The sequence below is a fragment of the Paralichthys olivaceus genome, chromosome 3 (genome assembly GCF_024713975.1).
Source record: "Paralichthys olivaceus isolate ysfri-2021 chromosome 3, ASM2471397v2, whole genome shotgun sequence".
In the NCBI taxonomy this organism is placed as follows: Eukaryota; Metazoa; Chordata; class Actinopteri; order Pleuronectiformes; family Paralichthyidae; genus Paralichthys; species Paralichthys olivaceus.
Genome location: NC_091095.1, coordinates 6,905,636 through 6,933,202, shown reverse-complemented (window position 1 = coordinate 6,933,202; position 27,567 = coordinate 6,905,636). Strand labels below are relative to the sequence as shown.

At 42.4% G+C, this 27,567-nt stretch overlaps 2 protein-coding genes across 11 annotated transcripts in view; one reads left to right on the top strand and one right to left on the bottom strand.

Annotated features, from left to right (window-relative positions):
- Positions 1-1,716: 1,716 nt before the first annotated feature.
- On the top strand, positions 1,717-26,431 carry rfx2 (regulatory factor X, 2 (influences HLA class II expression)). 7 transcript variants are annotated; one of them, XM_020098431.2, is made up of 18 exons: positions 1,745-1,898; positions 12,732-12,840; positions 13,456-13,545; positions 14,623-14,705; positions 14,862-15,132; positions 16,207-16,281; positions 17,420-17,601; positions 17,804-17,923; positions 18,044-18,165; positions 18,492-18,610; positions 22,279-22,391; positions 22,516-22,667; positions 23,058-23,155; positions 23,363-23,512; positions 23,610-23,818; positions 23,916-24,069; positions 24,160-24,202; positions 24,405-26,431. In XM_020098431.2, exons 2-18 carry the CDS (start codon positions 12,733-12,735, stop codon positions 24,524-24,526), a joined length of 2,211 nt encoding a protein of 736 aa, XP_019953990.1. In that variant the 5' UTR covers positions 1,745-1,898; position 12,732; the 3' UTR covers positions 24,527-26,431. The 7 variants fall into 7 exon arrangements, with proteins under 7 accessions (XP_019953988.1, XP_019953989.1, XP_069377813.1 ...); XM_069521709.1 differs by lacking the exon at positions 1,745-1,898 and adding an exon at positions 12,197-12,330; XM_020098429.2 differs by lacking the exon at positions 16,207-16,281 and having other exon boundaries at positions 1,717-1,898.
- fcho1 (FCH and mu domain containing endocytic adaptor 1) overlaps positions 26,432-27,567 on the bottom strand; it is a 39,427-nt gene continuing 38,291 nt past the window's right edge. For all 4 annotated transcript variants that reach the window (XM_020098426.2, XM_020098428.2, XM_020098427.2 and 1 more), the window contains exon 27: positions 26,432-27,005. In XM_020098426.2, coding sequence (XP_019953985.2) covers positions 26,977-27,005 — 29 coding nt within the window. In that variant the 3' untranslated portion in view covers positions 26,432-26,976. The remainder of the gene's footprint in view (positions 27,006-27,567) is intronic.

The following is a 27,567-nucleotide window of genomic DNA, read 5'->3' as shown; positions in this document are numbered from 1 at the left end:
TGTTCAGTCTTTCAGTCTGGTAAGAGAGGAACACATGATTTAAGTTTATTTTAATTAATGTGATAAGGACTGTTTTGTGTTACAGTCACATACTGCCACCACGTGTTAAAGATCTGAAATGCAGGAAACAAGGCCAGTTGCAGGACTCATGTAATTCAATGACATAGAAAAAGATAGACTATTGCTTGGTTTATATTGTTTATATTGTGAACACATTGTACAGCAACAACAAAAACAACTCCTGACAGGTTAGTGGGGTCATGATGGTCGATATTAAGTATTATTATATTTTATTTTTATTTATATAGTGACATGCATAGAGTATGAACCAATGCCACATCACACAGCATGGTCTAAACTAGCAATTATACAAAAAGACAAGAACAATACACAACATGCAATCAATTTACAAACACAAGAACATACCATAAATGAGAAGCACCAGATCTTTCCTGACTGATCCAACATCAGGAGCTGGATTATTTAGGCATTTATAGATAAATTAATGAAATCAGTGACATGTAACATGTTTAATTTCTTTCTAACACAGTGGTTCTATTGTCCTATCTGCTTCCTGCCCTTGTTTATAATTTCTTTTTTATACATCATCACAAGAGCTTTAATTAAATTATAAGATTTATCTAGAGATAAAACAAGACAACATTTTTTATATTACTACTACTACTACTATAATAATATAATAACTTTATTTGTATAGCACTTTATATAAACAAGGTTACAAACTGTTCACAAAATACACGGCAACAAATAAATGAACTTAAATAAAAAAGTGTTTAATCCAAGCACCAAATCATAAGATAATAATCAGAATCAGGTTTTATTGCCAAGCAGGTTTACACATACAATGAATTTGCTGTGGGAAACAAAATAAAAATTAAATTATATATTTTTATATAAATAAATACTATTAGCAAATACAAATTCTATGAGGTCAAGACCTTACAATTTAAGATCAAATCCAAACAGTTCCCACTACTGCTACTACTACTACTACTACTGCTACTACTACTGCTGCTACTACTGCTACTACTACTACTACTACTGCTACTACTACTGCTGCTACTAATACTACTACAACTACTGCTACTGCTGCTGCTACTACCACTACAACTACTGCTACTACTGCTGCTACTACTACTACTACAACTACTGCTACTACTGCTACTAATACTACTACTGCTGCTACTAATACTGCTACTACTGCTGCTACTACTGCTACTAATACTACTACTGCTACTAATACTACTACTGCTACTAATACTACTACTGCTGCTACTACTACTACTGCTGCTACTACTACTACTACAACTACTGCTACTAATACTACTACTGCTACTACTACTGCTACTAATACTACTACTGCTGCTACTACTGCTACTAATACTACTAGTGCTACTACTACTGCTACTAATACTACTACTACTGCTGCTACTTCTACTAATTCTACTACTACTGCTACTACTGCTACTAATACTACTTTTACTACTGCTGCTGCTGTTGCTAGTATTAGTACTACTAATAATGTATTTAATTGATGTAAATAGATGGGCTCATTCAAAAGAAAGAGACCCAGCATGTGGGTGAATGCTTTCCTGGCTAAGAGCGCCTCCTGGTGGTTCAGATCAAAGTCACAGCTGAGCGGAAATTGGGCGGGGTTCTTTGCTGCTTCGGCCCCTCCCCCGCGTAGTGAGGGCCCTGACGTCGCCAGTCGAGGGTAGCAACAGTTGCCTCGAGACCCCGTCGCGCCATAGTGACTGTAGCCGTGGAGACAGTTACTTACCAACGGGCGCAACACTCAGCAACAGCGGCAGCAGCATCTGGAAGTCAGCGAGCGAGTGGAGGAGAAAGAGCCGAGCAGAAGTTTTCTCAACACGAAGGTGAATATATCTTTACACGATCTGCAGCCTCAGCTCGCCTCAGTCTGCGGGGAGAGGGAGAGGGAAGCTCCGGGAGCCTGTTGCTAACAGCCGTGCTTCTTTTCCACAACACAACTTTCCCCTGTTTGCAGCGTCCGCCCCAAGTTGACAATGCCTTTCCACTGTTCTTGAATTAACGTCCACCTCGTGCAGCTTTTACCTATTTCACTTCAGCTTGTTGTTGGTTTTTTTTTTTTGCTTCTTCGTGCTAAACAGCGTCCGATGCGACCGCGTCATTTTCTGCACTTGCTGCCGTGTTGTGTGCGGCGTCGAGACGTGAACGCACCTCCGGCTCAGTCCCAGCAGCTGAGGTGGACGCTCAGGCTAACTGGCGAGCTACGGCTAATGCTAACCGAGACACCCGTTAGAGACCGAGCGAGAGTTCGGTCGCTGGAGTTTGTTGGTGGTGTTGTTGTTGTTGTCGTTAACGGCAGCTCGGTGTTGTCGGTCTGTACCCGGACAAACTTCACCTTCTTCCTCGGCCGTCTCTCTCCACCAGGAACCGCACATTGAAGCAGGTGGTAAAAGGAGGCTAGCTGGTGTTAGCAGCGGCGGTTGTGGGGCTCAAAACGGCAACAAACGTCCGCGGCAGGCAGGACTGATACCCGGGGGGGACAACTTTCCTTTCAGCTCGGTTGTGCTGGTTTTCACTTTTACACCTCGCTCGTGAAAAGAATAAAGGAATTGGCAAAAATGTTACACAGCCGAAATCGAACCTGTGAACTTACGTTGCGACACTAACGTTATCAAACCCGATGCATCTATCCCAGAAGTGTATTGATCTGTCAAATGAGCTCCACTTCTGTTAGTCACATTTTACAACATGGACTATTTGATGTTAGCACACGAGGTGCTTTACAGAGTGAAGAAGTTCTATAATATTAAAAACAACTTTAATAACTTGGTATGCTACAGCTAGGTGGTGCTATGATGGCTCTTTTATACTTTGCTTGCACAGTCTTGGACGAGAGATGAAGAGTTTAAGTGCTGTTTTCATATGGGCTTTAAAAGCAGGCGTCAGATAACACACACCGCTGCACTTCACACAAAGCAGAGAGAATTAATGAGACTCGTGTCATCACAAGTCATTTAGCTCCTCCAAGTTAAACCGATGCTGTTCCTGTTGAAAGCGAATTGTTTGCAAACAGCCTAATGGCTTCATTGTTCAAGCTGCAGGTCTCATTGGGTTTCTCTGTTTCACCTGCAGAGTTTAATGCTCTTATCAATCTACGCCACATCAATAATGAGAAACCAAGGCAAAGTAAACCCCCCCTACCCCGCCATGATTTTAAGTTCCCGCTTTCATTAGTTTTACAGTGTGGCTTTGGCTGCTCTCCATCTCTTTGCATACTTTTCCTCCTTCTGGGATTCCTTGCTCTTTTTGTCTCCCTCGAGATGCATTAATTCTAATGAAGTATCTTTTCAGAGACAGCTGTCAGGTGCTCGGTCATTTGAGATGTTTGCTATTGAACCATCAGAATCTCTGCAGCATGAAAAATTCTCTAATTAATGCTCCTCTAGTCTCGCTACTAATGAATTGATCTTTAAACTTTCAAATGTGTATTTACATAAAGTAGTAATCTTCATAAGGAAGAGAATGATTCATTTAAGGTGATGTATTATTGATGCAGCCCAATATCTATTTCCTTTTTAAGTGAAAAGGGGTCCAAAGGTAGACCTGAGTGTGGTTTTATTAATTAATATGTAGGCTGTATTATATGTTAAAAGTCAATGTTCATGAAGGTTTACTTCACACATGGTTTTTACTCCTGTGGCCATGTGCATTGACAAAAAACATGACCTGTTATGAAGTGTCAGAGAGAGAGAAACTTGACTGTGACTGGTCAGACAGCTCTCCGCTGCTACAAAGAAAAAATAAAGAGATGACTGTGCCGAAACTCTTGTGTGTAACCCCCACCAACCCCACCCCCCAATTTGAGCATGACACTGTTATGTTTACATGGCAACTTGATATACAAATACGCCCAAGTCATGGAAAGAAAAAGGGATGGAGTGAGTGAGCCAGGGGGGCGAAATGTTATTCTTTTTAAAAGTCAGTGTTTTTAATCAGGTTATTTTCATCTCCCTCTTTGTGGCGAGAGTGCATAGCTTTGGCTTGCAGAGGCAGGTCACAGAGGAAAAGGTGCATTGAAAAGGAGAATTACAGTGCAAAGCAACTGGTGGTTAGAAAGTTATTTATACATTTCTTACTGGCTTGAAAAGTAGAGAAAATAATTAGGTGTACTGTCCTTCTAAAAGTCGATGTCAGATTATTATTTTGCACTTCAGGTGACTTTTCAGTCTGTATCCACAATTTCAGTGACCATGCTTGTTTTTTATTAGCATGGCCTGCAGCCTCTGGTTGTGGTCATACTTTCGTCCATTTCAGCAAAGAGTGGCCTGTGATTAACAGAAAAATATCCTTTCTCAAGCCTCCCCTCCTCTAACTTTATTTTATGCGATCTCTGGAATGGTTTGCATGTTGTAAATAGTGTCCACCCTTATATGTGTGCCATTTTGAGTGTTAAATGTGCCCGTGTGTGTGGTACAGTTCAGCTACCAATAGGACAGCTGCAATGGTCTCCAGGGCAGCGGGTGATCTGACACAGCTTTTGGTCACATGTCCTGTGTGTATGTGGAGAGAGAGAGTGTGTGTGTGTGTGCATACACGAGTGTGCTCGGCGGATGGGCTCACGTATGTGTGTTTGCTCATGCTGTATTTAGCTTATCTTGATGAGGCCGACTGCTGCCCCGGGGAGAAGTACTCAATTCAATAGCAGGCAACAGATATAGACATGGACCTAGTCACTGCCACCACCTTTGTCTCTGCTGTTTACAGTTTGTCATATTCACAGAGTTGCATATGCCTCCTGCTGTGCTTGGGTTTTTGTGCTAATGTCACTGTCTGATATTAACACAATTTTAATGGGTTATCCCCCAACTCCAGTCAAAAGCATGTCAGGAAATCACAGAGCAAAGCAGAACTGAGAGGAGAACGCCTTGTGGGGCTTGTTAAGTGGAATTTAATAGTGCCATTTGTACCAGTGAAATATGTCGAGTTTCGCAATCTCCATATTTAATTTATTTGTTAATAGCTTTTCTTCTTAAGTGGCCTGCTGTAATAGTTTTGTCAGAATCTGTTGAAAGGAAAACAGTTTAAGTGTCCTCCTGACTCTCACATCAAGTCTTCCAGCTACAAACATTTTGGAAATCATTGTAGGCTTAGGCTGCTAGGATACAAAGAAACAAATCTTGTCACACACCAAAAAAATGTGTCCACTGATTGGCCCTCGCGCGATGGCAACAAGTTGAAACTCGCGAAATGAAATGTTTTTCTGTCTGTCTCTGCTGTCTGTGCATGTGTCATCGGGAGCATTCTTAGCATTCCACCTGTTTGTATCATAGCTACACAACTGCTAATTAAATTTCCTGCCACAAACAACAGACAAGGCAGTGACATTTGCATTACAATATCAGACCCCCCCCTCACTATTTAAGGCAGGGATAGTAGCAGCCCCCCCCCTAGTTTTCTCTTTTGAATAGATAGTTATGAGATGTTTATTTGACCTAAAAAAGAGAGTCTATCAGTGTAAACCTGCTGCAAAGTAATTACCAGAACCAAGACTAAGACAAAATCATTTAAAAGTAGCTTTGTAATGAATAATTATTTTCATGTTTGTTGTCCAGCTGAACAATGTTGTCGATTGTAGCCTGGGTAGTAGGTTCTGGCAGTGAACCTCCTCCTCCTCAGACCCGGTATTGACATCCATCTTGAGTGATCCTATCACAACTTATGTGTGCAGGTGTGAACGCACCCAAAACATATGGAAGACCCATTTGAAGTCCGCACACTCTGACTGTAATCTGAGGTGGTCTGGGACGCATGTGGTCACATTCCGTTGCGGTCCTTCAGTGTGGCCCAGGATGGCCGCCTACTCAGCTGACATCCTCTGACCCGCTACAGTTTCATAATGAAGGGGAAATATTTTTGAAACGTGTTTTCCATACATTGATATATTTATGGCCACTGCCTCAATATAAACACTGATTGCCACCCACACACATTGACAACTTACTCATCTGACTTGCTATAACAACATAATTTGTTGTTTTGCAAACAGAAATCATGCATGTGTGTATTTGCATATAGAACCGGGAAGTGAGATCCGATCACAAGTGATCAATCGTGGCGCACATGGAGACACCTTCTAATGCCAGGTTTGAACTGATGTGGTGAGAGCTGTTCAGCTCTAGAGACAAATGTTAATGCCAGGTATGAACAAGGCCTTAGATCCTCAGGTAATTAGATGGTTAATGCTCTGGAAATTACTCTGTATAATCTTAGATTATGTAAGACATCGTTTTTTATATTAAAAGCACATCCCTGGATCTGACTGCTGGCGACAGAAAAGATGATGTAAAATCCAGGCCCTGTCTTGGTAATGTTTTTACACAGGAATCACTGGTCCAGCACCCAAACTGAGTCCACTCCATTTGTGGCCACATGTTAAACTGGTGAGCCAGTAAGAAGAAGTTTGCCTGCAAATTGGATCAGACACTGCTCGGTTTCCCAATGCAATAGATTTAGTTTGCAGACTGTTGACTAAAATGATGCCTGCATGCTAAGCATTGACTGTAAGATGCTGTGTTAGTAAGTGTTCCATTTATCCATGATCCTGGGTCAGGTCACAGCAAGGAAGGCCTGATGTCCCGCTCCCCAGCAACCTTCGCTTGTCCCTCCTGCAGTATCTTGGGGTGTTCTGAGGCCAGAGGAGATATATAATCCCTCCAGTCTGTAATGGGTCACTGTTCTTTACTTAAAATGTGTTGTCCAAGGCAGAGCGAACTTATCTTACATGTCTTTTCTTGCACAGGGTTTGTGTGCAAAAGGCATTAAACCTTAAATCAGATATCAGGCAAGTGTTTATTGTTGTGCAGTATTCATCACACGGAGAACGACCACCTGGCTCTGTCGTGAGATGTTAAGCATTAACCGATGAATCGTTGTTTGTGTCAAGTGGTGCCTGTGAAAACATACTGTACAGTGTGATGATGACTTTCAGTGTCATATCTGTGTGGAATGAACGCCAACCATGAAGGAATCCTCCTCCAGGGCAACATGGTGCTTATCTCAGATTCATCGGTCAAGATCAAGTCAGCTCACGCTCTGCCAGCCTCTGAGGTCATCCTCGCAAAATCTGGATCCTGGGAAAGGGAACTCCACAGGTTGAAAATATAACTGTACAAGAGACAAAGCAAAGGCAGATATAAATAACATTAGTGTGAGTTTTCTTTTGTGTGTGGAGTGGGTGTAATTCCACAGAAAAGGATGCAAGTCTGAAGCATCAGGATACTGTACTTAACTGCCCCAAGTCTTAATGGTTCATTAGATGTAAGGCGTTCATGTTGTAAGGAGGCAGCAATATTACTTCAAGCAAGCAGGTCGTGTTTTCGTTTCTCTGATACTTATCCTGGTGACACGTTTCATTGCATTTTTGAGTCACTCTTAAAAACACATTTTTATTACATGACACTTCTTATAGTCTTTAAGTCTTAATGAAAATATTTGTATGCATGTATGTTTTTTTTCAGCTATTTTGAATATTAATTGTATTGAATAATTTATTTTAAAAAACCTTGATATTAAAATTGTATAAAAGTTATTATTATTATTAAAATAATATAGTTAGAGTATCATGCAGCCCCGACAGGGTAATGTGCACTGTGGATAGTTTTTGGTTTTGTCAGCAAGTTTTGTTATGTTATAGTTTTAATAGGGGCCCATATTATGTGCTTGAGATCTATTTTATATGCTCCACATGCAGTGCAGACGTGATTGTAAATGCCTGGAAGTGCACAAATGTATTGCATAATCTTAATGTTACACGCATTATTAATATGTAAGACAGACGATGTATAAGGATTGCGTCTCCACCTTGTCCTTAAGCAGTCAGGTGACTCGAGTGAAGGTTCTGCTTTGTGTCATCAGTTCGGCAGCGTTGAAACACAGTAGATAAATACTCACGACAGAGAGACGCCCACATGTATGAGTACAGACTGATTACCTTCCCAGCTCTGACCACCTCCTCCACTTCCCTGCTACCTCTCTGTGTTTTCCTCTTTTTTCCATTTCCAACTTCTCAACATGTGCAGTTTCAGACCCTCATCCTTCATCTCTTTAGATGTTAAGTGTTAAGGATGGATGAGGACTGGGAGGAGGGCTTGTGGAAATCTGGAAAGGGTTAGAAGAGGTAAGACATTGGGGGGAGGAAGTTGCGAGTGCAGAGCATGGGCGAACACACAATCTCCATGGCAACGGTTTGATCTTTCTCTCTGAGGCTGTCAGGCCTGCAGCGCACATGGTGACGGAGTGGACAGGTTGTGCTGATGACCAGAGGTGGGGAGGTGAGCTGTGGAGGGGATGGGGGGGGGGGGGGGGGGGCTTGGATCAGAGACGGTGGTCGGTGCCTCCAATCCCCCACCCCCCCCACCCTCCTCTCTCTTGCTCTGCCATCTGCAGACCCCAAGAGCTGCTTTGATTGGATTAGCCATGAATTAATGAGACAGGCTGGAAGAACAGCCTCTGTTGTGGAAATCTCTTATCATATCTTAATCCACTCTTTGTGTGAGCGCGTGTGCCTGTGTGATCTTATAGGTTCTTTAAATGAAATCAAAGAAAAGCAAGTCGTTTTTTTTTTTTCAAATCCCGAAACGGCAATTAATAATTTTTTGTGTCAAATATAATGGAGTGAAGTAGTTCTCAAATTAGGGAACACATGTTAAAGCCTCATCATGGACATGTTGCTTTAATTGGTGCATAGTGTAGAGAAAACGTCCTCCATAGACGTCCCTTTAAAAGCAACAAGTGCCTTTTTCTGCTTTATTTTTACTTTATCTTCAGGTGAGTTGAAAAAAGTGTTGAGCTCTTCAAGCCGTTTCATCATGTCATCTGCCAAGGAAACTTTGGAAAGACCCTGCTTGTGTTGGGAAGTGTTGTTTTTGGGTGGCATGAGTATAAAGCAGCCCTGAAGAATAGATTGTTGTCACCCTGATGACTTAAACATTCTTCCTTCTTTTGACCACCAAGTAGTTACAAAAGCAGAGCACTTCCTACTGTCCTTTTAGGTTATAACCAGTGTAGAGTCTGTACATTTTTCTATAACTGCAGCACAGGACTCTGCCTCCATGTCTCCTGGTGTCTGAAATTAATAGCTTACATAGTATTTATTGTTGTAAGTTTCTACTTAGCGTGAGATAGAGGGATCAGGTGGGGGATGGCATTGTTTGGTTTGGGAAGTATTCTGTTGGTTGCCAGGCAACAGGCTCCTGGAAACGGGAGTGGACGGTGTTGCCACTAGCAACCGTTGTTGCTCTGCAAACAATGTGGGCCAGTGCAAACATGAGCCAAGACTGTGGGCTCCTGCTTTTAATTGAACATCTGTATGTGTTTTTCTCTGATTGAGCCGTGTTTAAGTTAGAGCTGTCAGTGACAGATGTTTAAATCTTGTCCACACTATTAACATTAAAGATTGTAGCATTATGACACTTTGTAAGGCTTTGGGGTTTCTTTTAAAAGTGTCTTTCCTTGTTGTAGTGTAGCTTTTAAAACTCAGGTAACTCTTGAAATGAGGGACTGTTTTTGTAGTGTTGTTAAGAGCTCATCTGGGATCTGCATGAATGAAACCAGGCTCAGACCTGACATGGAAATGGACTTGCACGTATAAAGTTGTCTCTGGGTTTGAGGCCGAAAGCTTTTGCACTAAACAGCAGCCCATCTGGAGCAGCTTTTTTTGCAGCAGAGTGCCGTATCTCCTGCTGTGGTCTACCTTTTGTGTTTTTCAGAACTGCTGGCTGGGAATTTCTGCGTCTTTTAACCTTCCCTGAACATGTAAGCAGAAAGAATCCTCTCTGCTTGTACTCCCCCTCTTTCTCTGCTTCCAGTGCATTGATTTGACATGCTTCACCCAATGCTAAAGCCAGTGCCATAATTGAACTTTAATGGATGAAAACGTGAAGGTCAGGGCTCTTTTTCTTGATCCCTCTGCATCGTGCCATGCCACCCACTCTTTAATGGCCACAGAGAAGCCCTCAGGCCAGTGTCACTTCCTCTGGTGAAAATGACAAGTCTAAAGATAAATGATGGAAATGTTGCGAGTGTATTTATAACTGATCTGACACTCCTTGAGCAAATTCCTTGCTTTACAAATATGCTTGATAATTGCAGCAGCTTTTAGATGGCACAATCCTTGTTGACATCTTTCTGATAATAGACATTTGGCCCTAAGAATAACATACGAGAAACACGTGAAGAAAAATAGTAATACAATATGAGAGCTTTCACATGTTAGTGCTAATTGTGCCCTGAACAAATACACAGGAGATGGGCTCAGGGAGTCATTACTGCGTTGTGTTTGAAGATTAACAAATATCAGGAATTTCATCATAGGCCTCCTCCACACCTCACAGTGATGAAGGCAGAGTAGTTTCTGCCTGTTGCAAAATCTCTTAGCATGGAAAATGCCATTGTAGGCACACCCAAATATGTTTTTTGTTTCCCCTCAAAGGGGCTCTGATTATATTTTAAGCACAGTTCCTCCAAACTCTGGATTTACCCCAAAACTACTGCTGATATCATAACCGTCACACAGTTGACAGTTATCTTTTAAATTTCATTGATTTGAAAAAATTGAAGTAGTGTATCTTTCAGCAAGGTCAGTCTGATGTGTTTCATGTCTTTCAGATCACAAGTGTACTATTTAGTTCTTTTCACAGCCAGGTTTGTGTTTTCCTGTATTTTGTATTTAGATCATCTCACCATATAGAGCTGCTATTGGACGACGGATTCTATAATTAACGTTTGATTCAGAGATGAAGAGTGAAAGTCGCCAGACTCAGCTCCTCCTGCGAGTTAACAAGTAGTCGTGCGATGCTCGAAAAAAACCTGGAATCGCTCGCTTCTCTGGATGAAGTAGAAATTATTATTTTCTTTATGATTTACTGTCAAGGTCCTTTTAGAAAAACATTTTTTTAAATAAATTGAGCCCTTACAGTTTCTTATTGCCTGTGGGAACATTTTAGTTTTGGATGTCTGGGATTTTGTGTTTAGAGTCTGTGATACTTTCATTATTTTGTATTTAGTGGCAACATTTAAGTTGGTTGTATAATTTCGTGGTGTTATCCTATATCATCATACTCTGAAAATGTTCCACAAAAGCGGATGTGACTCCTATCTTGGTGTGAGCATGACATTTTGGTTGGAACTCTGGTTTTGTTGAATTTATTTCCCCTTCTCTGCCATCAGCAGCAAACTTCCTTTGATTCTGACTCATTCTGTCCTTGTTTTTGTTGTTCCTTCAACACAGTTTTTTCTACTCTTCTGTGGGTCACATATTAGATTTGGTGTCATTAACGTCTTCTCTGTCGGAGTTCAATCTATTGCTTGGTATAGAAGGCAGTCTTCTCAGGCGTCTATTCAATTGAGAGAGTCTCTGGGAGCAGTGGTTTGAGTCAGTGGATCTCCTGGATAATGCTAATGTGGAAGAATGTTTATTATCATTATTATTTATCGATATATTTGTGCAGCACCATCAGGAAGTTTGGATCAGACTAGACATGTGTAGCTGCACCTGTTGCAGTTAGTCTGCAGCCTGAGTGCCGTTCGCAGGTCTCCTGCAGTAAACTATGATAACACTGTAGTGCATGTCGTGTGTTATGACTAACATAATGAACTGTGTCTCGAGCACGTTGTGTCATGCAGTGAATGTTCCCTGTGAACACCTTTCCTGTCTGCCGACTGACTTTTCCTGCTGCTCCGTGTGTTTCTGCCTTGAACCAAAGACTGCTCATCAATTCAGCCCACCCCCCAACCGTGCTGTATCTCCCTCTTCCTTATTCTAATCCTCCTCCCCCTCTCCTCTTTGCGGTCGCACTCGAAAGTTCCTGCGCAAGAGCTTTGTAAAGGGGGTGGGGGTGGAGGGTCGGGGGGGTGTTGAGTTGGGGGTGGTCGTCATGGATTCCTCACCATGGCAACCGACAAACGTTTACAAAGCATTGAGGAATTTCCTCATATCAGCTGGATTATTGCAGCCCTCGGAGAATGGCTCTCGTTAGAAACAAACGCTGGATATCAACAGGACCCTGGCAGAGGCCGGAGCCCCACTGCCATTTTCATCTTCCTCTCCCTTCGTTTTTTTTTCTTTTTTGAGAGAGTGGACAAGTTGTTTTTTATCTGCTTACTCCCCCTTGCTCTATTCTTCTCTTGTCCCTGCCTTACTCCCGCTCATTCCCCCTCTGTCCTTTTTTTAAAGAGAGCCTTTGTGTCACTCCATTTTTAGCTCCCCTTTGCTATGCTGTGCACATTGTCACCCAGTGGAAAGACCAGTGGCAGTAGTGGGTAAGGTCCCCAGGAAGCACTTGAGTCCTGTTGGTAACTTGAACTCCTGTACTGTAACTTTGTAACCTGGGTGCGTTCTGTCAGCAGCACAGAGAGCCTGTGTAATACTGTTGTGCTGCTTATTTAGCCATTGATTAAGGCCAGAGGTGGGCAGCCTCTGGGGCTCCGAGCTTTAGTGACTCAGCTTGACTTGGCAAAGCCGGAGACCCCCTGGGGCCTAATGAATGCTCTGGTGGCTCCAAGAAAGAAGGGGTGATGTGGAAGCACATTTACTTTCTTATGGCTGTCCATGTGTATCGGCTTTAAACTCTCTTATTGTTTCCTTTTAGTCTTCATTGATACCTGTAAGAGTATTTCTTCAGTCTGGTATACATTTCTTGTCTTTCTCCCTTGTTACCCAGCATGCAGAGCTCCGAGGGCGGGTCAGACACCACGACCAGCGTGGCAGCGCTGCGCACGTCGTCATCAGCCCAGGCTCCTGTGGTACAGCCTGTCCCGGCCTCACAGCAGGTAGGACACTACCTCTGACGGGAAGAATGGGGAAAGTCTGTGAAGACAAAACGGTTCCATTCTGTTTTTTCCCCCAAATGTTATGTATAAAAGAAAAGTTATTTTGGAAACCAAACCAGGACCTGCTTGCTGTGTTAGTGCTTTGCCTGTGGTGCCTTGAATGATCAAATAATTGCCATAATATCTTGACAACAGAATCTCTCCTGGATACACTTATGGATTAATGTTTAAGTCACCTCCTACAACTAATAAAACATTTTTAAATAGTGGTTTCAATTAGTTACTTACCAACAACTAAAGCTGCCACCCCTCCACTTTGCCATCAGTTGCATCATGGTCTATTTGAGGCTACAGTAAAAGTACAACATAATTAATAAAACCATATAAAACACAGTCTGACACTGACTGTTGTAGTAAGATGTATTACCTTTTATTTATATATGTCGTAATCATCATTAATCTCTCAGCACTTACTAAAATAATAAAATTATTTTGGGGGGGGGCTGCATTTGTGGACATGTTTGCGGATGTTGTGTTGACTTCATGTTTATAGTGACGTGTGTGTGATTGTACATACATACCTATGTAATTGAGTTATGTCTTGTATCCACACAGAGGGTGCTGGTTCAAGCTACAGGCTCAGCTCAGAAGGGAGGACAAGTACAGCAGCTTTCAGTACCCAGGGTTCAACAGGTCCCTCAGCAGGTACACAGTACTGTACATACATATACAGTGCTGTGAACGTATCTGTGCATCCCTTGATTTTTTTTACAATAAAAAAAAACCAACATTAGTTTGACTTTCGTGACCAAGCCGGTTTATTTTTACAATAAAGTAAAAGATGATCAAATTAATTTCAGTGATATGAAATACAACAAAATTATACCCTGTGTATATCCACCAGGTTATATTTGTGTCTCTTACAAATATCTGATCAACTCTTTGTGGTTTCTCGTTGGTTTCTAGTAAACAAACTAAACAGTAACCAAACCATGTTTGTCTCAAACGTTTGATAAAGATCCCAAAACACGGCTGCACATCTGCTCATCCAGAGATGAAATGTTTCTCCTGCTTCCTCTGCCCCCCTCACTGTGTGTCTTTTCTCTGGCTGAGCCTGACCCACTGCTTGCATACATGAATAACATAATAATACATATCATGTCTTTTTATGATGATGTGTATGGCAGAAAGTCTTCTCTGAGTCCCATTGTATAATGTGACCTTGCTGTGAAGCCCGGTAATGTTCCTGGAGGCTTGAACCAAATCCCAGCACAAAACTGTGTGATGTCGAACATCTAATGGTGAAAAACTAGCATCTGACCTGACAGTCTACTATTAGCTGGTCTTAGGTGTCCGTCTTTAATTTCTGGGTAATACTACATGATCAGCAAATAACAGATGGACAGCGCATTACCTGCTTTTTCCATTTCTCCCCCTCACTATTTCTTCCATTTCCAGTTGTAATGTTTGTCGGATTTTTCAATCAATTATTGTTACTTCTGATCTGCTGTCAATATAAGGTTTATTATGTGCTAAAATTGTACAGAAAAACTACATCAAATGCCTGGGTAGGTCTCAATACTGACACCAAATATACACATACACATATACCATATGTAACAATATATTTAACTTTACACTGTTTATATATTTAGCCAATTACCTCTCTCGCTGACCTTCTACGTCTCAACAGTTTCTATAAATAGAGTGAGATATTTCTTTATTCACAGGTCTGCTACTTGTGAGCTCTGCTTCTTTAATACTCTTGTTGTTTCTCTGTAGGTGCAGCAGGTGCAACATGTTTACCCATCCCAGGTTCAATATGTAGGAGAAAATGGAGAAACTGTTTATACCAATGGAACCATGTAAGTGATGTTTCAAAAATACGGCAAAGCAATGATGCATTAAACAAAGTGCAACATGAGCCAGTAAGCACATTTTAGAGTTTCAATAAATATCAAAGTGTTACACAGCACTTTGCAAAATATTCTGAGTGTTAATCACAATAATCCACTCCCTAGCCGAACGGCCTACTCCTACAACCCTGATGCCCAGCTCTACGGGCAGAGCAGCGGGGGATCCTACTTTGATTCGCAGGCTGGCGGAGCTCACGTCACCACGGTGGTCTCCTCCGCCAGCGGTGGGGTGCCCCCTCATGGCATGGTGGGCATCGCCATGGATGTGGGCAGCAGCCACATCATCTCCAGTGGCAGCACCTACCTGATCCATGGAGGAAGCATGGAGGGAAGCCGCAACCACATTTCACACTCGTCACGCTCCTCCTCAGCTATGGTGAGCAACACTCACACTGTTCCAGTGGAACTCAAAAGCACATTTTACATTAGAAAAAACATGACCAAAAACCCTGCTAGTCAGAGGTTTACACCAAACAAACAGAATAAATAAAATGATAGTTTTGCTCCCTCAACTAGTGGAGATCCTAACTACCATACTGTATGATGTCATCAAATGCATACTGGTGCTAACTGTCACCATTGCTGAGGCTTTGTCCAGACTGGGCAGGCTCCCAGAACAGGCCTGAAAGGCAGGGAGAGAGACGTGGGTTTTAAGGCAACCTGAGTCTAGGCCTCCTGGCTCTGCAGTAGCACACAGAGAGCAGAGCAGTACAGGGCAGAGAGCTTGTAGAATCAGGACGCTGGCTTAAATAATTCAGCACTGCCTTGTTTCAGAGGTTTTCACAGGCACTTGAGCGCCCTGCAAAACAAAGCAACCCCTGGGGCTCATTACCATTTGGCCAAGAGCCCTCTGGAGCCTTCTTAAGGCTTGGAATGCTGCCTGCTTCTTTTCCCTTTTTCTTCTATGTCTCCAGTTTGGCTGCAATAGCACATATCTTTTCTTTTTAACTTGATTTTCCTCTGCAGCTCAACAGAACGTCCCTGGTTTTGTCATTCACTTTGCTTGGCACCAGTAGGACTCCATCATTTTTTGATGTCTAAAGACAGAATAATATGTCAGTGTGTTTCTCATTGTGACACTGTTTCACTTGTAGGGGCATTGTTGACCTATTGTCCCTGAGCTTGACGTGACCTGTGCCCCTGTTTGTGGTTCCTATTTGCATACATTAGAGTGTCTGACTGCAACCCTCCACTGAGCAGCTTAACCCTATAAGACCCTTGATTTGCATGCTTTTGTCAGCCAATAATGGATTTGGCTGCAACACTGACTGATTTTTAATGGAAATGCAGAGATCTGGCTGCTCGCTAACAGTCTTATTTTCTTTTGTTATGTTTTTTTTCCTCCATATACCCTGCTTATTTCTGTCCCCTTCTCTTCTTCTGTCTCTCTCACTCTTTTGCCTCCTCTCCCTTCTTTATCCACTATTTTTTTGCATGCTTCTTTCTTTAGCTTGAAATGGCGATTGAAAACCTCCAAAAGTCTGAAGGAATTGCAAGTCACAAAAGCAGCCTGCTCAACAGCCATGTAAGTCAACCAGGAACTTTCTTTGAGAAGGATATGAGAGAAAATGATAAAAAGAGAAAAAGACATCAGAGGCTGAACCTGAACGCTGTGTGTTCTTCTCCTGTCCTGCTCAGTTGAGCACAGTAACCCACTGCTAGCTTTACTCTCTCTGCACTGTCTCACTGACACAAATGAGCTGAACTTGCATTTATTATCACTTTTTCCTAAAGAATACACCTTGTATGCGTGTCTGACTTTGGATAACTGATTGATTCATGTTATTTTTACACTTAAATAAACCAATACATGCATCGATCTTTACAGTGTAAGCCCACATTCTGACAGACGTTTGCCCTACGTTTACCACAGGGGGCTGCATTGGTGGGGGTTATTGTGTCATGTAGCGGCGAGACAGTGAAGTAAGATCCGCGAAGTCCAGTATGAGGAATGAGCTTGCATGCGTGCTTGCAGGTATACAATTAGTCAATGCTGCACCCTGGAAGATGATGTCACATAAACACACTTCTTCCGTCAAATGAATGGAGATGAGTGGGAAGGACCTGTGTTTGTGTGAATGGGGCCTAACTTTTCTCTCGTCGGGAGGCTGTCACTCAAGTCTAATGACATTAAAATTTGATTCTAATAGTTTTCTATTCTTCTACCTTCACTCACATGGGGCAAATTTGTGGTTCAGATGCTTTCCTTAACTTCCAGCTCTTAACCTCAGCCATCTCCTCACAATGCCAATATCAGTATTTGCTTTGAAACTGATTTCTAAATTGGCTATATGAGCTCTTTATGTAAATTGTTTTGATTAGATTTTTACAGACAGAACTATGACTGTGTTCTCCTCAGTAACTTGGAGGTTTGTGTGATAGAATAAATAGATCTCCAGATGTTTGAGTGTTCACTCAATCAGCCATTCCTTACACTCACTCACTTCTTCAGTCAAGCCTGAGCTTAGCAGGAGTGTAATGTCTTATCTGGTGTTTCACTTTCTAAAACAAGTTACGTTGTTTGTCTGTTTGTGTGCGATCAGTCTTTTGAATTGATAATACGATGCACTGCTCCCTTCCATTAACAGCCAGGTGACTGTCACAGAGTCTGTCTGTTAGGGCTCACTGATTGTGTGACTGTTGCTTCCTTTGTGTATTTTTAGCTGCAGTGGCTCCTGGACAACTATGAGACAGCGGAGGGAGTCAGTCTGCCCCGGTGCTCCCTGTACAACCACTACCTGCGGCACTGTCAGGAACAGAAACTGGATCCGGTCAACGCAGCCTCCTTCGGCAAACTCATCCGATCGGTCTTCATGGGCCTGAGGACCCGCCGCCTCGGCACCAGGTACACACAGGAAGAGGCTGTCGCAAATATTGAAGATGCTGATAATAGTAATCATGTTACCATTATAGATGTGATGAGTATTATGATGCTTATAGGCATCGGAGGCCTGCTGATGGAAGAGGATAATGATAGTGATTACACAGATGGCAAGACTTCACCTCCTCACTGTTTCTGTTTTTTCTCTCACTCTCTCCTCGGCCAGAGGCAACTCTAAGTATCATTACTATGGCATCAGGGTGAAGCCAGACTCACCCCTGAACCGGCTGCAGGAGGACACCCAGTACATGGCCATGAGGCAGCAGCCTGTCCACCAGAAACAGAGGTCAGAGCTCTCTCCCTGCGATCTGACATTTTTACCTTTATCATTCTTACTTTCTGTGTACCTGCTTTCTCTCTCCTTCAAAACTTAGCTGACCTGTCCTGCTCTCTCCTCTGTGTTCAGGTTTAAACCACTGCAGAAGGTGGATGGTATGTCTGACAGCCTGTGTGGGAGCTCTCAGAATTGTAACAGCACTCCAGAGCAGTCGGTGGCTGCTCAGAGTCAACATCACCAGCAGTACATAGGTAAGCGACAAATGCTGGTTGGCCGCTGCCTCTACTACGTTTCCATGATGACACAACTGCATTTAAAAATTCACCTATACAGCACTAGATGATTTTCTTCAGTGTCATCACAAAGTAGAATCAATATTTTGCACAACTACCATCACATCTTCGCTTCATTCAGAGCAAACGCACTCGTACATAATAAATGTCATGTTTACATACACTAAGACAACTTTTATATGGTTTCTAAGTAATTAACTGTGTTTTTGTGTGTGTTGTGTGTACACACACGTCTGTATGAGTTAGTTGAGTGACACCTGTCTACATTTTTTTGGTTTATGCAGATACATCCCACACCTTGCCTCCGTTTCCCACCCCTGATTTGGGCACTCAGCCTCTGCCTGAGCGCATCAACATGAATGATATCAAGAAGCTGCAGACGCTCTACAGAGACCACTGTGAGGTGAGTTATATCACAGTGCTACTCTTACCCTACTGCTGACTAATAGAAGTTACCTGCGTGTCAGGGAGAACTAGAAAGTGCATCTCTATTATGCTTTATTTTGCCAAATTAAAGAAAGTGGAAAGAAATCCTGGACCCTCCTGTTAGTCTGGATCTGCTCAAATTGGTTAGGTTCCTCCTTGGGTCATGCCCCATCCTTCCATAAAATTCCCTGGAAATGATTTCAGTAGTTCTTTATTAGTTCTGCTGACAGTAAAAACATAATCTCCTGGTTGGAGACAAGAACACTGAAATATACCATATGGCAATTGTGTGGCACCATTTCCCTATTAAACATTAATTGGCCCTGATATATTAACCAAACATGTAACCAGCAAATATGACGATATTTCCAGTTAAAGTCACGATAAGTGACTGGAGGAATATTTAAGTTCAGACAGAGACTTGTAAGTGTGCAAACTCACAGAAAGCTACAAAAATAGCACATTAAACATTATAGTACAGCTTACAATGCTGCCTGTACGTTATATGATTGTATTAATTATAACTGTCTGTGGCTTGAACTGGGTGGAAATAAGGACATGGGAACAATGAACAATGCTATTTCTGCACTAATTGAATTCTAATGGCTCTGATAATGAACTCTTAATTATGTCATATTGAACGCTTGACCTGCTGAAGGATATCTTTCCTATATTGAATCGTTCGCTGTGAGTTAAATGAGTCAAAATAGTCTGAAGTTTTATATCACCAGCGCAGCGCCCGTCGAGCTGGAGCCTGACCTTCAGTGACATCATCGGAGGGTTGTGTCTTAAACATTGTTACCACGGCAACAGCGAGTGCCGTTTACGGTTTATAAGTGAATGGCGGAATCTGTGTGTGTGTGTGACCATTTTCTCGACAACTGTTCATCAGCAACACACCCGCCAAGTTTGAAGTCCATCAGTCGGTGGTGGAACAAGTTAAAAGAGAGAAAAAAAGACAAATATTCATCTTTTTATAGTTTGATTGTTATTTTCAACAAATCTTATGAAAACAATGAAGCCAACAACGTATTTATATGATGAATAAGTATTTTTGGTGTATCCAAACCCTATTAAAGTTTATTCCCCTGTCATAAATCTTCCACCGTTGTCCAAAAACTATAATAAAGCCCGCCATTGAACCACACCGTTACACTAGCAGACGTGTTTCTTCATCACTGTGATCATTGGCAGTGTAGTTTATTATGAGTCAATCCCACATACACAGTCCTACTGGAATACAGGTCCTAACTGAAGCAACAAATGTCCATTGATATTCTGCTGAGAGAAAATAATACCCAAATAATACACAGTTGGAGTTAATTTTGCTTTAAGCCAGAACGACATTTAGTAGCGCGCATACGTACACCAGCACCCACCAGTCGCCTTATGAAACTTTATATTCAGATCCAGATTTTCATGTGGTTTAGCACCAAATTGCACACATTCATAAATATCAGTCCCCTTAAGAGGTAACCAGTTGTTTTAGAAAATCAGACCATATGTGTGAACCCTTTTCAGAAAAGTAAAAAAGTATTGAGCAATAAATCAACACCTCCCTGGTTTTGTGGAATTCCTTGACAATAGGGGAAATATAGAATAGCGCCAGCGTTGTACCTCAGGGCAGATACACATGCTGCAACAGGAGTCACAATTAAAACAACCTGCAGCAGTCAACAGCCGTTGCCTGTGTCTTACCTAAAGAGAACATGACAGAAAATAAAAATCTATAAAGAAGAAAACAAACATATGAAAAAAGAGCTAAAGAGAATTATTACATAATCACATTTCATAGATTTCATAATGTCTTGGTAGGATAATGAATTTGAGGAGGCAGAAGAACCCCCCCCCACGAAGAAGCACGCTATAAATAATATTGAACATTACATTTTGGGGGGGTTACTGGCAGCAGAGGGGCTATGAGGTGGTGGTGGCGAATCTCCGGCTTTATCATATTATCCCTGCCCTCCTCTTGTCCAGCCTCACCACGCTCCCTTTGTTCCAGCCGTCTTTTCATCTCTGTGCAGCTTTCAAGACATGCCAATTAACCTTTCAACGCGCTGGGTGGACATCTTGGTGTCTTTGTGGTGGCCTCCCCTTGGGCCTTTGTGTTGCCTTGTCTGCGGACAGGCACATGGGCTCCTGTCTTTGTCTGCTGGCGTATTTCTGTCACTCTCACAGCTCTCGTTGCCTCCGCGTGTTTAATGATTATGCATCTTACTTTTTTCCCTGTTTCTGGGAGCCAGCGGTGACCTGTTAACACGTTAGTCAGGGCTTTCATCAATGATGCTCAAAGCTACAGGCAAAGAAATGTTTTCTTTCTTTCTTTACTTTCATGTAGTTATAAGAGTTTGTTTTGATTGAGGCTGTAAATAGATATGTATGCACTGTTGGGCAGTAACGTCATAACAACAGTGGAATATTCAATCTGCTGCACCAGTAAGTTATTGTTTAAGCACAAATAATTAAGTGTTTGATCAAAGTGTGAGAGTAATAAATCACACTGTGTTTGTCAGTAAAGATTTTGGAATCTCTGCTGCAGGCGCATGTGTGTAGATGACGGTGCATGTGAACACGTGTTATTTCTCCCCCACACTTTCTTTCTTTCTTTCTTTTTTTTAAGGCACGCTGTTTTTCCTGCATGTTGAAAAACTGTCTGGGTAAAACGCTCTTGTTTAGAGGGTATGGGGAATTCTCCTTTTTGTTTTGGAGATCTGTGTTTGACCTGTTGCTGGGGGCAACCGTAAACAAGGTTGCCATGGCGACAACTGGAGAGGAAGCAAAAAACATATCATGTGATTGAAGCCTACTCTGCTGTTGTAACAGGATCCAGCGGCAAGTGCACGTCCTGCCAGATAGAGAAAGAGGAGAATCTCCGGGCACGGTGTAAATCATGCTCTCATACTAATTCTAATTCTCAGTGTGGAGATAAACTGTGGCGGCAAACACAATGAGTTTGACCCCTGCGTCATGAGGAGTCAGGCTGACGTTTCCTTTGGCCTCATGAGCGAACATTAAAAAACTTCTGCAGCGCTGCTCACTCGTGTTTTCCTTTCATATCTGTGCGTCAAGTTTTAAGATTTATCTGCTCATACTTTTTAGAAACAGGTGGCGGCTCTTTCTCCAACAATTAAAGCACTAACTGTGTAATTGTTGAAAAACACTGGCTCGCCTCCACTTCCTTTGTGCCCTCGCAGTGTACTCTGCTTTTCAAAGGGCCTCATACATATGAACAGGAAAGAGGAAGTCACGTGGGTTAGATCTGGTCAGCACCTCGCTGCTAAAATGAGGCACATGCATGAGTACATCTACAAGACTAATCTGCTTTATAAAGACAGTCAAATTTCTTTTAAAAAAAGAGTGTGAAACCAACTTGTGCAGATCAAATTGCAGTCGAAGCCTAAACGTGGTGTTCAGAAACCTCCTGATGATTAATGTGTGGGGAGCTGTGTTTAAGCTGGCTCATTGTCTAACCAGGAGGGCCCAGAGCGAGCGAGAGGCTGCCTGCAGAAACTTTGTTGTGTGTCTGGTTGCCATGGTTCAGCTCTGTATGTTTTGTCCCCCCCCCCCCTCCTCCTCACCTCCCTCCTCTCTTCCCTCCCCCTCGTTCCCTTCCTCCCTCCCTCCTTTGCCGCTCTCCTGCAGGCGACTCTGGACGTGGTGATGAACCTTCAGTTCCACTACATTGAGAAACTGTGGCAGACCTTTTGGTATTCAACACCGCCATCTAGTGACGGAAATACAACCATCGGCAACAGGTCAGCTCACACATGCAGCAGCCGATAAGAAAAGTATTTGCTTAGAATAAGCAGATACAGCCAAACTCTTCTGCTGAGTTTAGAGTTTTGTTTTATTGACAACCTGTTCTGTTGTTGCGTGCAGTGATGAGGACCCAGAAGGTGTGATTCCCAGAGAGAAGCTGGTGGCTCTGTGTAAATATGAACCCATCAGACTATGGATGAGAAGCTGTGATCACATCCTCTACCAGGCTCTCGTGGAGATCCTCATCCCCGACGTCCTGCGTCCTGTTCCCAGTCAGTGCCTCTGCGCTTTTTATTTTGATTCTTTTTTTCTTTAAAATATCAGAAAATACAGAAAAATTTAAATGTTTTTGAAGCTTTGTTCTACAAATAGTCTCATAACTGAAACCTTCATATCACAGAAGACCAAGAAAACAACCAAAAAATCGTCAATCATCTAAATTATTTCCTGCAGATCAATCAATAGATTTGTTTTCGACTTTTCAACTCTTGGAACGAGACAGAGGATGGATTTTAAAACCATCGACTCGTATCTTCCTCATTCCACCCAACTTTAACTTGTGTTTATTCTACGACTTGAACCTTTTGAATTTTACTTTTGCTTCAAGCATAGTGGCGATGCAGTAAATTCAGTTTGTAACCGAGAGCGTTTTGTTTCTTCAGGCACTCTCACTCAGGCCATTCGTAACTTCGCCAAGAGTCTGGAGGGTTGGCTGACCAACGCCATGACCAGCTTCCCTCAGGAGATCATCCGCACCAAGGTAACGAGAAAAACTGATCCTCTTTCTCATGTCTGTTAGATTGTGTTTTGCAGAGGTTTTATATTATTTCGACTGTGTGACTTCTATCTATTGCTTATCTTCAGTCTGAGCCAGAAAAACAGGGAGCCTTAGATATTGGAAGTGGTTTGAATGAAGTGTCTGACTTCAGTCATTTAAAAACATGAGTGTGTGCTCTCTGCTCCTCAGGTGGCTGTGGTCAGTGCGTTCGCTCAGACTCTGAGACGTTACACCAGTTTGAACCACCTGGCCCAGGCAGCTCGTGCCGTCCTGCAGAACACCTCCCAGATCAACCAGATGCTCTCCGACCTCAACAGGGTGGACTTCGCTAACGTCCAGGTAAACTTGTCTGTCAGTTCATCGTAGGTTAAAAATCTATGTTTAACTGTCACAGGTTTGTTGACCCTCTCACTTTGTGTTTTGTTGTGTCCGACAGGAGCAGGCGTCGTGGGTGTGTCAGTGTGACGAGAGCGTGGTCCAGCGTCTGGAGCAGGACTTTAAAGTCACCCTGCAGCAGCAGAGCTCTCTGGATCAGTGGGCGACCTGGCTCGACAACGTGGTGTCTCAGGTCCTGAAGCCACACCAGGGCAGCCCGAGCTTCCCCAAAGCTGCTCGGCAGTTCCTGCTCAAATGGTCTTTCTACAGGTAACGCAAATACCGGATCACATTTATATAGTAAAGTATTGACCTTATGACAGGAGATTCTGCATCTTATCTGTGATTCTCGCTCTCCGTCCTGTAGCTCCATGGTGATCAGAGACCTTACTCTGCGAAGTGCAGCCAGTTTTGGATCCTTCCACCTGATCCGTCTCCTGTATGACGAGTACATGTTTTACCTGGTGGAGCATCGAGTGGCTCAGGCCACCGGAGAAACTCCCATCGCTGTTATGGGCGAGGTAACAGAAGAAATTTGAAACTGCTCAAAACACTGAAATGAAAGGATTACAAGTTGTTGTTTTGTTGACTCATCTTCTCTTCCATTACAGTTCAGTGACCTGAGCTCCATGATGCCTTCACTCCTGGAAAAAGGTAAGCTTCTCTTTTTCACAGGGCTAGACCAGAAATTACTCAGTTAAATACTTGTTTTGACTTAAATATTGAGTTTTAAGTTTTTTATTGTAGCTTTAAACTCGGCTGCACATTTGTACTTTAGTTCCTGTCCCACATTTTCTGGTTTTACTGTGGCAAATGATTTCTCCTCTAACAAATCCCTCCCTCCCTCCGCCACTAGACGCCTCCTTCTCTGACGAGATGAGCGACCTGGGCAGCGATGCCGATGCGTCCAGAGAACCTACTGAACCGGCTGTAAAGAGAGAGAGGATTGAAATGAGCCACCCTCTGCAGGAGATGTGAGTCCAGTCCGAATAGGAACCCACGAGGACCAGCATCACTCGCTTTAAAAGGTGACCCTGAAGTGGCTTTTGGGGCCTTTTGGGACACACAGGGCTTTTGAGCCGAGCACAATGCGTCCTTCTGCAGTCGGTGTGTGCAGTGTACATAGAGAGTAGCAATGTCAGCCCACCCCCCTCAGTAGTTTGTAAAGTTGGTGATCTTTCTCCCAGGAAGCTCTCGTCTTTTCTTTCCTCACAGGGGCGTTAACACAGGTCTGATTCTTTTTCCATTTTTTTTTTGTTGCAACTGTGAATGACTTTGTGCAGTACCTTTCTATTGGATGTGTATCTTTGAGTGCTGGTGTGTGGTGTTTATGTGACTCTTATGTTTTTTTCTCTATCAAATTTCAAACTAGTTGTGCCATAGTGTCATTTGAGTGCCTTAGATCGCCAACTTTGAAACCACCACTACAGATGCTGTCTATCTGTCCCTCAGCTGTGCCTCTACCGCAGTATGAATGTATCGTCTCCAAACCTCAGACATTCGAAGCACCTTCAACATTGGTTGGGTGTAGGCGTGTGCTCCTTGTTGCCTCTGCTGCAGCTCGCAGCAAACATGGAAAAGAAAAATAGAATAAAATAATAAACATGCAACCTAATGACCCAAAGGACCTTTCCTTCAGTCCATCCCACCAGCTCAGCCTGTCAGGCAGGGAACAGTCTATTACCTGGGCTGTGTACCACGTTGGTTTGTTTACCTCAATAGATTTCTATGCTGTGCTCCGTTTGGCTCAGATGACACGAGGCAAGTATTAAAAAAGAAAAGATGTAGCCGTGTTGCGGTTTTCCCTCATGTAAATAATTCCTCCCTGTGCTGTCAGGAACCTAAAATCATAATCCAGTGACGAGCGTGCAAACCCGTGGTGGTTTTACTCCATCGTCACAGAGTTGGGAACAAACCCAGATCAATAATCTTAACGGTGATGTTAAACTGGAATCTGGTGTAATTTCCTGATAAGAACTGGCCGTACATTTCAAAGGGAAGATGAAGCTCTGGGCCTGTAAACCAAACATACAAGGAGAAGGACGTGGTTGGCATCTGAACCGGCACACGCTCCCCGACGCCGATACTTAAACCTCATGCTGTTACTCAGATAAAGTCTTATACTCTGTTTGGATTAGATAGAAAAAAAACACAGTGCGTTATTGGGGGAATTTGTCCATAATGATAAATTATATATATAAATATATATATATATCTTTATATGATGTAGAAAGTGTGTGCTCTGTGGCCTTCGGTCTTTGCCTAATCTCTCTCCTCAAACTGTATCAGACGTGTAATTGATTAGACTGATGTGTGTGCGTGAAAAATCTGTTTCCAATCTCGATCGTTCAATGTGTGAGATTCAGTTTTCACTGCGGTGTTACGTGCACCGAGCGAAGCTGATAAACTGTCACAAGAGAAATCTCTATTTATATGAAATCTTCTGCTTTGATCGACAGAAGCTTTGTGTTTGGTTGATTTTATTTTTTTCCCCTCGTTTTCTCCCCCTCAGATGATTTTGTTGTAGCGATGAGAAACCTTGAGCTTGACTTTATTTAAGGCTTTTTGTAACTTGTGCCTCCTGTCACAGTAATTTGCCTTCAAGTGCTTTGGGGATTTAAACAAAAAAAAAAAAGTAATTTCTATGTGTACATTGTAATGTTTTGTAAGGCTGTTTTAGATTTTCGGCGGAGGATTATTTTTTATTGAACTAGATTTGGTTCCTCTCACACGTATACTGAACCCTTATTTTTGTGTCTTTTTAAACCTGTTCTTGACTACACTTTAGCTAGCCCAGGACAGATGATGGTCTGTAATAAACTGCATAGTTCAGCTGTATTTTGTACTTGGTCACAATGTGTAATAAATTGGTGTAAACCAAAATGATTGAGCACATTTATTTATTTTTTTAATCAAATATCAACATCACAAAACCTCTAATCGAAACGAACGGCAGATTCACAAACATTTCTTTTTGTCCACGGTTTCGTAGAGAGGGTCTTCGCTCACAGACGACTCAATCTTTCGGTATTTACATAATTTAAAAATCCTAGTTCCCATGGCAACACAGTAATATGCTTAACTTTATTCACACTGAATTGTAATTCAAGAAAAGTTCTGACACCTAGCTGAGTTTGCAGTCTCTACCTACAAAGGCACACAGAACAGGATGTGAGCGGAGGAGAGTCGATAGAAAAAAGACTTCCTCCAGGTAAAGAAGGAAGAGCGAGTTACAACACACAACTTAATTTAAGAGGAAAAAGGAAAAGGCTTGGTCCTAAAGCAGCAGGACGCCATCAGAAGTTAAGTGCACATTGTCCTTGAGGCTGAGCCGGAGCCTCCTCTCCCGACTCATCTCTCTCCACCGATCATCTCTCAGACCCTCGACTCAGACACAGTTCTCTCAACCGCCAGCGATGGTGTGTGATTCACAAGGAGCAGCCCGCCATGTACTTCCCTGAGGAAACATTAAAAACAGGAAATGTGTCACAAAGAAGAGGCAGCGAGAGCTTCCAGAAACTTTATCATGTGGATAATCATTAGGTAAGTGACAACGCTGCTAACACTCGAATCTATTTTTTACAATATATACAAAACAAGGTGTCAAAATCTTTAAAGGAATATTTTGACATTTTGAAAAATAATATAATTTTTAGAGTTAAACCAATGAATCCACGTTTAACATATTAAAGCTGTTTCTATCTCTCACAATAACTTCTTACCTGTGATATTACAGATGAATCTATCCATGAGTAAAAGAGTTGGTTCTGAATCGTTAGTCCTGTCTAAAAGACGTCTTATTAGATAAAAGACGATCGTCATGTTCCAACATGAGCAACAATCCAAAATCTCATATTCAACACACAATGAACGAGCAGGAACATTCTCAGAATTCAGAAGCTGGAAACAGAAAGTTTGACTTTTTTCTTGATAAATTTTCTAAATAATTTCCCAAATCAGAATAATGGCATTGAACCTAATGTCAATTCATTAATGGATCACATAAAGCTACTGATTGT

Excerpts from the sequence above, each read along its gene's own strand:
- rfx2 (XM_069521709.1), top strand. The coding sequence starts at position 12,284 with ATGCTGTGCACATTGTCACCCAGTGGAAAGACCAGTGGCAGTAGTGG. Across the intron at positions 18,611-22,278 it reads TCTACAGAGACCACTGTGAG|GCGACTCTGGACGTGGTGAT; the intron begins GTGAGTTATATC and ends GCTCTCCTGCAG. Across the intron at positions 24,070-24,159 it reads CCATCGCTGTTATGGGCGAG|TTCAGTGACCTGAGCTCCAT; the intron begins GTAACAGAAGAA and ends CTTCCATTACAG.